The sequence below is a fragment of the Aethalodelphis obliquidens genome, unplaced genomic scaffold (assembly GCF_003676395.1).
Source record: "Aethalodelphis obliquidens isolate GAN/ISIS:26980383/991018 unplaced genomic scaffold, ASM367639v1 scaffold43, whole genome shotgun sequence".
Lineage (NCBI taxonomy): Eukaryota > Metazoa > Chordata > Mammalia > Artiodactyla > Delphinidae > Aethalodelphis > Aethalodelphis obliquidens.
The window spans coordinates 13,576,674-13,588,411 of record NW_020837987.1 but is presented as its reverse complement, the minus strand read 5'-3'; the positions used below and the strand labels follow the sequence as shown (position 1 = coordinate 13,588,411).

At 59.8% G+C, this 11,738-nt stretch overlaps 1 protein-coding gene across 5 annotated transcripts; it reads left to right on the top strand.

Moving 5' to 3' along the window:
• The first annotated feature begins 1,012 nt into the window (after nucleotides 1-1,012).
• Nucleotides 1,013-10,030, top strand: NTN5 (netrin 5). 5 transcript variants are annotated; one of them, XM_027080084.1, is made up of 7 exons: nucleotides 1,013-1,446; nucleotides 3,102-3,753; nucleotides 6,707-6,895; nucleotides 7,151-7,300; nucleotides 7,725-7,778; nucleotides 7,993-8,073; nucleotides 9,404-10,030. In XM_027080084.1, the coding sequence occupies exons 2-7, from the start codon at nucleotides 3,123-3,125 to the stop codon at nucleotides 9,766-9,768; spliced, it is 1,470 nt and encodes a 489-aa protein (XP_026935885.1). In that variant the 5' UTR covers nucleotides 1,013-1,446; nucleotides 3,102-3,122; the 3' UTR covers nucleotides 9,769-10,030. The 5 variants fall into 5 exon arrangements, with proteins under 5 accessions (XP_026935885.1, XP_026935883.1, XP_026935888.1 ...); XM_027080085.1 differs by having other exon boundaries at nucleotides 1,019-1,131; XM_027080082.1 differs by having other exon boundaries at nucleotides 1,013-3,753.
• The last annotated feature ends 1,708 nt before the right edge of the window (nucleotides 10,031-11,738 follow it).

The following is an 11,738-nucleotide window of genomic DNA, read 5'->3' as shown; positions in this document are numbered from 1 at the left end:
GAATCAAGGGGAGCCTTGGCTGTGCCCTCCCGCCCCAGACACTGGGTCCCCAAATCCCTGCCGGGGTCGGGCCCACGCTATGCCACAATCAATGCACTCTAGGCCACAGCAGCTAATGTGGCGCCCCATCCTCCTGAGGCCCTTGCTTTCCTCAGGGGGAAGTGAAGAAAAATGTTATTTTTCTAGTCAAAACCATTCGGATAAAAAAAAAAAAAAAAAAACACCATTCGGATATGTAATGGAGTTGAGGGCAACATCTGCATGAAAGGGTCATGAGTGAAGTGTTGAGGCCTCACAGTAACCTGGCCATGGAGGGATCCGCTTTGAGCTCAGTTCCCCCCGGGGGTCCCTGACTTCTCCCTCCAGCCGCTAGGACCACCAAGGTCCCAGGCATTCATATCTCCCCCTCCTCCTTCCCCACCACCTTAGAAAGCAGCCCAAGTCTTTGGGTTTCCAGGTGGGTGGTGCGACCCTTCAAAGAGCACTGACTTTTTAAGGCTTGAAAGCGACTGACCTTCATGCTCAGTTGACCCACAGCGGACAGAAGGTTCCAGAGGGCAGGAGGGGCTGGCTTGGGGTCACACAGCCAGAGGCCCACGTCCCGCCTCAGCGTCAGCGGCCCTGACGGCGGCGCGCTCCCCAGCAGGCCAGCCCCTTCCTGATCACAGCCGCCACGTGCTGGGGCTGAGCCCGAGCCTGCCTGCACCGAGGAGTCAGGAGCCGCGGGGCAGGGGCGGGGTGTGCGGGGAGCACGCACCCCAGGCCCCGGAAGGCCGTCTGGCCGCCGTCCCCTCCTACCTGCCTTGAGCCCTCTGGGCCAGCCTGCTCGGGGCTGTCCAGCTGCGGGCCTCTGGGGGACAACGGCGCTCATGTCCCACACAGCGCCGGGTGGCGTGGCTGCCCGGGGTCCCTGCGGGGAGAGCGTGGCTGCCTTGGCGAGGGGACTGGGGCGGGGTGGTGTTGGATTCTTAGGCTCTGCTCTGAGCTCCCGCCCAGAACCCCTACTAGCCCGGGGGCTGAGAACAGCCACTCTGCACTCACTCCCGAGAGCCCACGCTGGCCGCCAAGCTCCTGCGGGAGGGAAGGGCCGTGAGCGGCTGACTGCAGAGGACAGTCTCTTCCAGGGCACAGGTTTGGACAACGACAGGGGTGAAGGGTGGGGTGTGTGCAAAAGAAGCCGGGGAAAGGGCCTGGGTCCCAGGTGGAACCCCACACTGCCCAGGCAAGAGGCCTGACCCTGGACCTGGTGGGTACACGGCTAGATTCTGCTCCTTAAAGTGGGGGCCAGGGTGGGCTACAGTCTCCAGAGGGGCAGGGACTGGGGGCCGGACATCTGGGCTCCCCAGTGGCAGGCGGTGGCGTCTGGATCCCCCAGGAACACCGTGGGACGCAGCCGGTTGCCCGGGGTACTAGGGGCCAGAAAGCGGTACCCCGTGAACCGCCCAGGCAAGAGAGGAGGTGGGAGATGGGGCAAGCCCCTTAACAAGGCCGGTGCCGGGGATCGGGGGCAAACGCCCGGCACAAGAGCTCAAAATGGCGCCAGGCTCCTCCTCGGGAGGTGCGGAGGGCCACGCCCGTCGTCTGGGGCGGGGGAGGCGGCCTCCGCACCAGGCGACTGCGGTGGGAACGCTGCGGGCTGTGAAATCAGGCTGGGAGAACGGGACCCACCCGCACCCACTGCTACCTCTTCAACTCCCAGCTGGGGCACAAACCCGGGTCCAGATTCAGAGCCAGGGGCCTGGACAGTGGGGCCCAGAAGGGCTCCAAGGCCCCCAGACCCGAGTGGGCTCCTCATCAGGGGCTGCCAGCCCGGGGTGGGGGGGGGGGCGGGGGGGGGGGTGGGCGCGCATTTCCGCTCCGGGTCCATCCTCGATCCTGCCACCCCCGGCTCTGGACTGCTGGTCCCTGCGGACGCCCTAGCATCTGGCCCTGCCCTGTCTCCTCTCCTCCTTTAGTACCCGCCACCCCCGACATCTGTTCCCCCTTCTGCTCTGGGGACCTTAGGACTGGAGGGGAATGCGGGGGCTCTGATTGCCGGACCCTGAGGCCTAGGATGGCAGTGGAGGGTGGGGAGGGCAGAGGTTATCAGAAATGCAAGCACAGGGTCCTCCCATCGCGAGCCCCAAGGTGAAACCAGGGGTCTGCCCTCCCAGCCCAGGCTTCCAGCCCCCAGGCATCCCCGTCCCCATCGGGTTCCTCAGCACAGCTCTTGGGGCTTTGAACCTGGGTGAGAAAGGGTTAAGAGCGGGTGGAGGCTAGGGCTGGGTGGCAGGGAGGCCTGGTTGTTTGGGTTGTTTGGTGATAATCCCCCTCCGTGCCCTGGGCGTGGAGAACACGGTTAGGGCCCCACGTGGGAAAGGGCCTCCACTCTGATCCCAATCCCCATGGGCCTGGCCTCCTGCTTCTGCTCCCCGCCCCCTTCCGCCTCCCCCGTCAGGCCTGCGGGCCTGCCTGTGCTCCTCCTGCTTCCCAGGTGTCTCTGAGCCCCCTGCCCACCTGTCTGTCTCAGCCCCCAGGCTCCCTGGGACCCGTTGCCCCCCACCCTGTGGACTCTGGTTGCCTCCTGGTCTCCCCTTGTGTCCGTCCTCTCTCCTCGCAGTTCCTTCTCCCTGCCTGGCCCTTGCCCTTCACTCACCTCTGCCCCCGCGACTCTGTCTTTGCCGTCTGTGCCTCTGTCGGCCCCTTTCTCCATTTCTTTGCCACTAAGTCTTCATCTTTCTCTAACTCCCCCTCCCCTGCCCACCCGGCTCCTCCTTTCTCCCCCTTGCCCCCTCTTTGGGTTTCCCCATCTGTCCCCGCTCCCTGCCCTCTCCCCAGGGCCCCCTGCCCCTCGACACTGACGGATAGCTCTGGGGTGTTAAGCTACGGATTAGTTCAGGCAAAATGCTCGATTTTGCTTGCGTTCTTTCCCCTTTGGGTTATGTAAACAGTAATTCTCCCCAGATGGAACTATTTTCCTCGCTCAGAAGCAGCCGGGAGGGGTCTGGGGCAGGGCTGGGGGTGGAATGCTGGGGTTCCTCAGGGAGCCTGGGGAGCGGGCTGGAGGCTGACCCCCGAGGGCGGCCTGAGGCCCCCTGCCCAGACACTCGTCTCCTCTCCAGGTACTTGCCTCCGCCAGAACCATGCCAGTGACCTTTGCCCTCTTGCTCCTCCTGAGCCAGGCCAGCGCAGACCCATGCTACCATCCAGGGGGCCGCCCCCGCTTCTGTCTCCCACCAGTGACCCAGCTGGCCAGCATGGCTGCCTCCTGTCCCCAGGCTTGCATCCCCTCCCCGGGGGCGGATCTCGGCCCCCGGGCCACCTGCAATGGCAGTCTGACCCTGGCTTTGGGTGGCCCCTTCCTCCTGACGTCCGTCAGCCTGCGCTTCTGCACCCCAGGACCCCCAGCCCTGGTCCTGTCTGCCGCCTGGGCCACCGGAGGGCCCTGGAGATCACTGTGGCGCAGACCCGCCTGGCCGGGGGCCTTGGGAGGCCCCGAGACGGTGACCTTCCAAGCCCCACTAGGCCCTAAGGCCAGGGTGGTGGCCAGTCACCTCCGTGTGGAGCTCGGGGGCCAGGCAGGGCTGGCAGCAGCAGGAGTGAGAGGCCGCTGCCAGTGCCATGGCCACGCAGCCCACTGTGCTGCCCGTGACCGGCCGCCCCGCTGCCGCTGCCGCCACCACACCACCGGCCCAGGGTGTGAGAGCTGCCGCCCATCCCACCGCGACTGGCCCTGGCGGCCTGCCACGCCCCGGCACCCTCACCCTTGCCTGCGTGAGTCCTGGGCCCACCCTGACCCACCAGCTGGCCACAGGGCTCCAGCAGCTGGGCCCTTCTCCCTGAGGGGCAGGATGTTCTCCCCCTCCCCAGAGCTGCATGCCCCTTGCTTCTCCCCATACTGTCCTCCAGCCAGTCCCCCTCTTCGCTTCCGCCCACTCCCTCCCCACCACCTGTGCTGTCCCCAGACTTCCAGCTGCTTACATGCCCATTAGGGGGCTCCAGCGTCTCCCTGACACTTGATCACGGTGATGGTGACATGGATAACATTTCCTGAGCTCCCAGCCCAGGGCCTGGCTTGGCGCAGGTGCTCAGGTGGTATTTACTGAGTGGCTGTAGGAAAACAGGGCAACTGGACATTTTCGGAATCATCAAATCAACCACAGGGGGTAAGGATTTATTCATTAGACACATATTTATCCAGCAACTACTATGTGCAGGGCAGGTATTGCATCAGGCCCATTTTACAGATGAGGAGACTGAGGCTAGAGCTGGGAAGTCCCTTGCGCAATGACATGGCTGGGATCTGAGCTCAGGAGCAGAAGCCCAAGGGTCTTAGCTTGTCCTTGCCAGCCACCTTTATGTGCTGTCACACTAGATGTTCTCGGGCAGCAGACACGGGCATGGCCTCAGCAGCCAGCCAGACTGCCTGGGCTCAAATCCCAGCTTCTCTGCTTCCTGGCTGTGTGACCCCCAACAAATGACCAAACCTCTCTTTGCCTCCATTGGCTCACCTGTAATGTGAGGGTAGCAACAGCCCTTCCTTTACAGGCTGTAGTGAAAATTCAATACATTAAAATAAAGTCCTTAGAATAAAGCCTGATACAGGACCTGGCACGGAGGAAGAGTTACCTGATTCCGCCAATGTTACCATTGCCCATACGAGGAGGGTGAGGCCCAAGGGGACGTGTCACTTGCTCTACGTCTCACTGTCAGCAAGGGGCAGTGCTGGGACTGGACTCAGAGAAGTCTTCCGAGAGGCTGGGCCATCCACCAGCCTTCCAGCTGGACCAGAGCTCCCCAGGCCCCACTCAATGCCCTCCCCCATCCTCAGGGCTTCCAGACTGGGCCTGAGTCTGGGCGCTTCCCCATCCCTCCAGCGGCTCTCCTCAGAGACAGCCCTCCTCAGAGACAGCCCTCCTCATCCCACCTCCAGCCTGCAGCCTTGCTAGAGTCTGAGTGTGTTACATGGCCTTGCTAACTCCACTCCATGGATAGATACACACCACACACACACACACACACACACACACACACACACACACACACACACCCTCCATTCTCTCGCTCCTGGTCTCCACCTCGCACATCCTTTGCCCCTCTCCCCCTCTACGTCTTCCTGCAATGTCGAGTGGACTAACTTACAGACCATCCCAGCTGTCCTCTGCTCCCCACTCTGTTCTCATCACACTTGGGTCCCCTTTGACCCACTGTTCTCATCATCCCAGGCCTCTGTCCAGTTGGCCCATTCCTACCAGTAAGATCTGATGCCCCTACAGGGGAGTGAGGGAGGGGAGAATCACGTGGCCTAAGGGTGGGGTGGGGTCCATCCTGGGGGAGGACAGGGCCTGGGAGCTGGGGAGGCTGTCCTTCTGTGGATCACCACATCCCCTCAGGCTGAGCTGGGCAGCCGACCCTCCGAACCTGGGTAACAGACCAACAGTGTTGTGATGGAGAAGGGTCTGGGCAGACAGGATGAGACTAACTCCTGTGGCGGAGCTGTGGGCTTTATAGAATCCAAAGCCCAACTCTACTGATTGATAATCTCAAGAGTGCTGCCATCCCTAATGCCTACAAAATCCCTTGAGAGAGGAACTGAGATCCCCACTGGATGGGAGGACACTGAGGCTCAGAGAGGGGGAGTCATTTTCCCAAGAACACACAGCTGTCCCAGCTCCCTGACCTTCCCGCTACTCCTTGGGGCCCTGCCAGTCCAGGCCTCTCAAACCTCTTGGGGTCAAAAACTCCTTACATATCTCCAAAGAGTGGTCCATGAACTCCCCGCATCGGCATCTCACAGGCCTCTCAAACCTCTTGGAGTCAAAAACTCCTTTCATCTCTCCAAAGAGTGGTCCATGAACTCCCTGCATCGGCATCTCACTTTGGGATGCTTGCTAGACATACAGGCCCCTGGACCCACAGAAGCCCTGGGATGGGCCCTGGCATCTGTGTTGCTCTTTTGAAACATTTCCCCCGTAATCTGGATAAGCGGTAAGGTTTGAGAGCCGCTGCTTTTGAAAATCCGATCAACACTCCCCAGCAAGATGTACATGGTAAGTGGGCCTCATGTGAGCTGTATGAGAAGCACTGGAGGGCGCCTGGGCTGCAATCCTGCCTCTGACCACCCCTCAGCTGAGTTTCTTTGGGCAGATGACCTCGCCTCTCTGCCTCAGTGCTCACATCCATAAAATAGGGATGATGACAGCCCCAGTCTCACAGAGCTGCTGTGAGAAGGAAACATGCCAAGCACTCAGCACACGGCGCCTGGCACGTGGACGTGCTAAAGGGGCAAGGGCGTGCTCTGTGTCGGGTACGGAGTTAAGTAAGCACCGTTTACGTAGGTGGTTGCATTTCAACATCATGAAGTAGACACTATAAATGCCATTTTACAGCAAAGGAGACTGAGCTACAGAAAGGAGTCGTCACTTGCCCACGGAAACAGTGAGACACTTACACGCGGGGGTCTGATTCCACAGCCTAGGCCCAGAGCCGCCACTCTTCTTTACACCCCCTGGTTTTACACAGACATCCAGCACATTCACCACTCCTCTCGGGCTCATGCAGCTCCAGTCCAGTGCACCCATTTTAAGGATGACAACGAAGAGCTTCTAGGACCCACACTTACCTAGGGACCCCCAGGCAGTCTCTTTCCTGAGGGCAGTGGGGAGAAAGCTGGGAAAGGGGAACAGAGAGCCGGGCCTGATGTGCCCTTACTCCATCCTGTTCCTAGCCTGTTCCTGCAACCAGCACGCCCGACGCTGTAGGTTCAACTCTGAGCTGTTCAGGCTGTCGGGCGGCCGGAGTGGGGGTGTTTGTGAGCGGTGCCGCCACCACACAGCCGGGCGGCACTGCCACTACTGCCAGCCGGGGTTCTGGAGGGACCCTAGCCAGCCTATCAACAGCCGCAAGGCCTGCAGGGGTGAGTGCAGCCTGAAGCCCAGCCTAGAGGGAAAGGAGGCAGGCAGGTCTGAGGGGGGAGGGGCCGGGGGCCTGGATCCTGGGTCTGAGGGGGGAGGGGCCGGGGGCCTGGATCCTGGGTCTGGGGGGGGGGGGGCTGGGGGCCTGGATCCTGGGTCTGAGGAGGAGTGGCCAGGGAATTCCAGTCTCCTCAGTCCTTGGGGAGGAAGAGGCTGGGAGCCTGCACTGCACATCCCCAGCTCCTCTCCTCATGTAGCCTGCCAGTGCCATCCTATCGGGGCAACAGGTGGTACCTGCAACCAGACCAGTGGGCAGTGCTCCTGCAAGTTAGGGGTCACTGGCCTGACATGCAGCCGCTGCGGTCCTGGCTACCAGCAGAGCCGCTCCCCAAGGATGCCCTGCCAGCGTGAGTCCTGAGGGACAGGGCCCAAGTCTGAAGGGGGGTGGGAAGGAGACATCCCAGATCTCCAGGGGGCAGGTGTTGTGAGGACCTGCTCCGTAGGAGACGGAAGCTAGAGAGTGGAGGCCGGACTCTGAGTCCTTAGGGAGGTGAAGACTGAAAGTCCAGTCTCCTCCATCTTGGGGACGAAGAGGGTGGGAGCCTGGATACCTGGGTCTGAGGGAGGAAGGGGCTGGGGACCTGGGCTTCTGAGTCTTAAGAAAGTGGCCAGGGACCAGGACTCCAGGTCCTGGGGGAGAAAGGCGAAGTGTGCTTCCACTCTTGGGCCTCAGGGGAATAGACATTTGGGGTCTGGAAGCCTGCTTCCTCGGGGGGAGCAGGCTGCGCGTGGGAGGCACTAAGGCCCTGTCTCTCCTCTGCTCTTTCACAGGAATTCCAGAGGCAACCACCACCCTTGCTACAACCCCTCATGCTTACAGCTCGGGTAAGACTGGCTGGCCTAGAAACCCCTGGCAGCAAGAGGGATCAGGGATGGGCTGACTGGGCCTCCAGGTGGGGATCCAGGGGTGTTCCACCGAGCCCAGTCCCCAAGGGTTCAGGCACCCCAGCTGTCCGTCAAGATGAAATGCAGGGGATGGGCAGGGGCAGAACGCTGTAGTCCAGGCCTCAGGAGCCCACTGCAGCCTGACCCTTCCCAGACCCTCAGTGTCAAAACTACTGCAATATCTCGGACACCAGGGTACACATGAGCCTTCGGAGGTACTGCCAGCAGGAGTACGGTGAGTGCTGGGGAGGAAAAGGGCCAGCAGGGGCTCTGATCTGCTGCAAGCCACCCCCTTCTCTGGCCTTCAGTTTCCTCAGCTTAAATGGGAAGGGGTGTTGGACTCTACAGGGCCTTTCCTGATCTAGAACCTAACAGGACAGCAGACAATGGGCAGAAGGGGCGGTGGGGAGGGGGCGCTCCCTACCGTCCTAGGTCTCCTCTCTCCCCATGTTATTGGCCTTGCAGAGTTTCACGATCTCCTTCAGCCTGACGTCTCTGAGGGAGGGAGGTGGCCTCCTGAGGATGGAAGGAGAAAGGGCAACTGGTTGAATGGAAGGGATCCTTGCACCGTCTTGTCTGTCTCAGACCCCCTGCCTCCTATCAGGGTCTGAGATATCGGAGCCCCACTCCCACAGACTCACCCCACAGTTCCCTAATCCACCAGTCCACACCAGCCCCCGACCCCAGGGCCTGTGGCTGCAGGCTCTCTTGGACAATGAGTTCAGCCCAGTCCCAGTTACTTCCCTCAATGGTATAGGATCCCAGACCTCTCCTCCCTGAGGCTCAGCATCTGCCCACTAGTGTCCTTGAACTTCAAAGGTGGAGGCTTCTCCCCCCACCTCCCACAGGGATCTTCTGCCCCAAAGACCCAGCTTGTCTGCCAGAGTCCTGCTCCCAACACGTCTCACCTCACCCCCTCAGAGAGGACACGTCTCTGAATCACCACTAGTATGACCTCGACCCTCAGCTTCCAAGGACTGATCTCCTTCTGGCCCCCAAATTAATCCTAAATGCAGATCCCTCCCATGGCAATACCCCTGTTTTCCAAGGGCTCTGTCTGCTCCTAATACCTTCTGACCCCTTGGCATTAGAGATCTGGACTTGCCTCTTGGGCCTTGTTCCCAGCCCCACCCACTGCAGGGTCCTCCTGGGACCTCTAACCCTTTAAGTAATCCCTGTACCCACTGCTTCTAATATGACCCCCAAAGCACCCCATCTGGCATATTCCTGGTAGGCCCCTGGGTTCCTCGCCCTGTCTGGCCTCCCTCTCCAGAGTAACCCCCACCTCCCCCGCCTTCCCAATCACAATCCTGTGACCCAACCTATCGCTCCATAAGCCCCACTCTCCTTGCTTTGACCCATCTCCCCAGAAAGATCTCACTCCTCACAGCACACAGCCAGACCCCCAGACCTCTCACCCTCAAAGGTTCAAGGTCTCTCCCTACTGATGCGATCCCGGAAGCCCACTCTCGGGTCCCGGGCCCCGGGCCCCTCCCCACCAGGACTGACCCCACGGGACCCGGAGCCTCCCCACCGCCCAGGCCTGACATCTCCCCTCCCCGCAGTGCTCCGTGCGCAGGTGCTGGCGTCCGAGGCGGCGGGCCCGGCGTGGCAGCGGCTGGCCGTGCGCGTCCTGGCTGTATACAAGCAGCCGGCGTGGCCTGTGCGCCGCGGCGGCCAGGACGCCTGGGTGCCCCGCGCCGACCTGGCCTGTGGCTGCTTGCGCCTGCGGCCCGCCACCCACTACCTGCTGCTGGGCAGCGCGGCCGCCGGCCCCGACCCCGCGCGCCTCGTCCTCGACCGCCATGGCCTCGCGCTGCCCTGGAGGCCGCACTGGGCCCGGCCGCTGCGGCGGCTGCAGCAGGAGGAGCACGCTGGGGGCTGCCACGGCCTGCGGCCCTCGACCCCGAGCCCCGAACCCAGGATCTAGAGCCGGAGCCAGGCGGCCTCAAACTCCAAGAGAGGGACTGGAAGCAACCGCCAGAGGAGTCTTCTACCTCGACGGTGCGTCCCCCAGCAAGCCAATCAGACGCCGCAGAGCCCCTGACGTCACTTGCATGTGCCAGCACCGAGGAGGCATGAGGGACTTTTAAATAAAGGCGGCAAACCTCTTGGTCTCTGGCTAGGACACTCGACCTGTGACCTACGCAGCTAGTCCCCTCAATAAAGTCTCAACTCTTGGGGAAAGTCGGCTACAGACCCCTGACCTGTGCTGGGAGGGTATCTGAGGGGCAAATGAAGAAGGCCACGAGGAAATCTGTGGAGCCGAATATGGCTACAGCTCTCTGACAGAATAGCCAATCCAATGAAAAAGCTGGTATGACGTCACTGGGTGCTAGTCAGATTTATATTGCCTGACGATTAGTTAAAGCCGGTGGGAGGGGAGGTGGCTAGAAAAGGCGGGAAATACACCTGAGGAAAGCACAGCAGTGTCAGATTTCCAGAAAGTTCCAGATTGAGAAACACTTGGTTTCTGATGGCCCCAGGATGGTCTCTGAGAAAAGAATAATGGAACTTTGAGTGACTATCTGAAGAGGGTTCTCATGGGTTCACCTGGTCTTGAAGCACAGCCTAAACCCTTTCCTGAGGGAATAGCCAATTGGGAGCCACAGAGTGGTGTGACGTCACTTAGTTCTAAGCAGAATTCGATTCCACCCAACAGCTGGATACCTACAGGCCAGAGGGATGGGGTTAAAAAGGCAGGAAGCTTAGGTACTATGGAATGGAAGGCCGTCAGGGCCTATGATCTTCCTTGTCACCCTGGCCTCTGCCCCCACAATCAAAAAAATTTCAAAGTTGGGTGACCTTGGCAGGAGAGAAAGTGAGCTAGTACTTTGAAGGAATCTCAGACAAAATGATATGACTTAAGGTCCACTGGTGCCTAGAGAGCAACCTATTCTTTCCCTGAAAGAAAAGCAGGCCTCTTAGCCAGTGGGGAGTCAGGCTGGGCCATGATGTCATTGGGTGCTAGGCAGAGAGAACAGACCCTCCCGCCAATGTTCTGGGTATGCTCCTGAGGACACTAAGAAAGGCAGGAAATAGCCTTCAGGAGGTGGCTGACCCCCAAGCTACCAATACTATCCTATATATAGGGAGGCTTGCCTTTGGCTTCAGTGCGGGCATATCTGAAGCAGGAGTTAGGAGTCTTTAAGGGGTTTTCTAAGAAGAGTTCTGTGTTTCAGAAAAGTTCTAGATTTCTTTATCTTGCTCTTTCCATCCTTTCTCAAAATCAGTTCAATTGGGCACTTACCCCACTACTTAACCCTCACATCTACTTACAACTTTAATAATATATTGGCCAGGGACTTCCCTGGTGGTGCAGTGGTTAAGAATCCACCTGCCAATGCAGGGGACACGGGTTCGAGCCCTGGTCCGGGAAGATCCCACATGCCGCAGAGCCCGTGCGCCACAACTACTGAGCCTGTGCTCTAGAGCCCGTGAGCCACAACTACTGAGCCCTCGTGCCACAACTACTGAAGCCCACGCATGCCCAGAGCCTGTGCTCTGCAACAAGAGAAGCCAACGCAATGAGAAGCACACGCACCGCAACGAAGAGTAGCCCCCTCTCGCTGCAACTAGAGAAAGCCTGCACACGATGAAGACCCAATGCTGCCAAAAATAAATAAATAAAATTTTAAAAATATATTGGCCAGCTATTTTACCAACAAAACTGAGTTTATTAGGGACTAGCAGAGAAATCACAATCAGCGATATGCAAGGATGGGTGACCATAAGCAAATACAGAGAACAAGCAAGGGGAACATGCTTTTATAGGGAAAAGAGGAGAGTTGGGAAGGGCTATAATAACCAGAGTCCATTGGAGGAAACTGGGAGTCCAAAGTATGGAGGCTTCACATTGGTTGGCCTGCTACAGCCTGACTGGCTGAGCTGCCCTGGTTG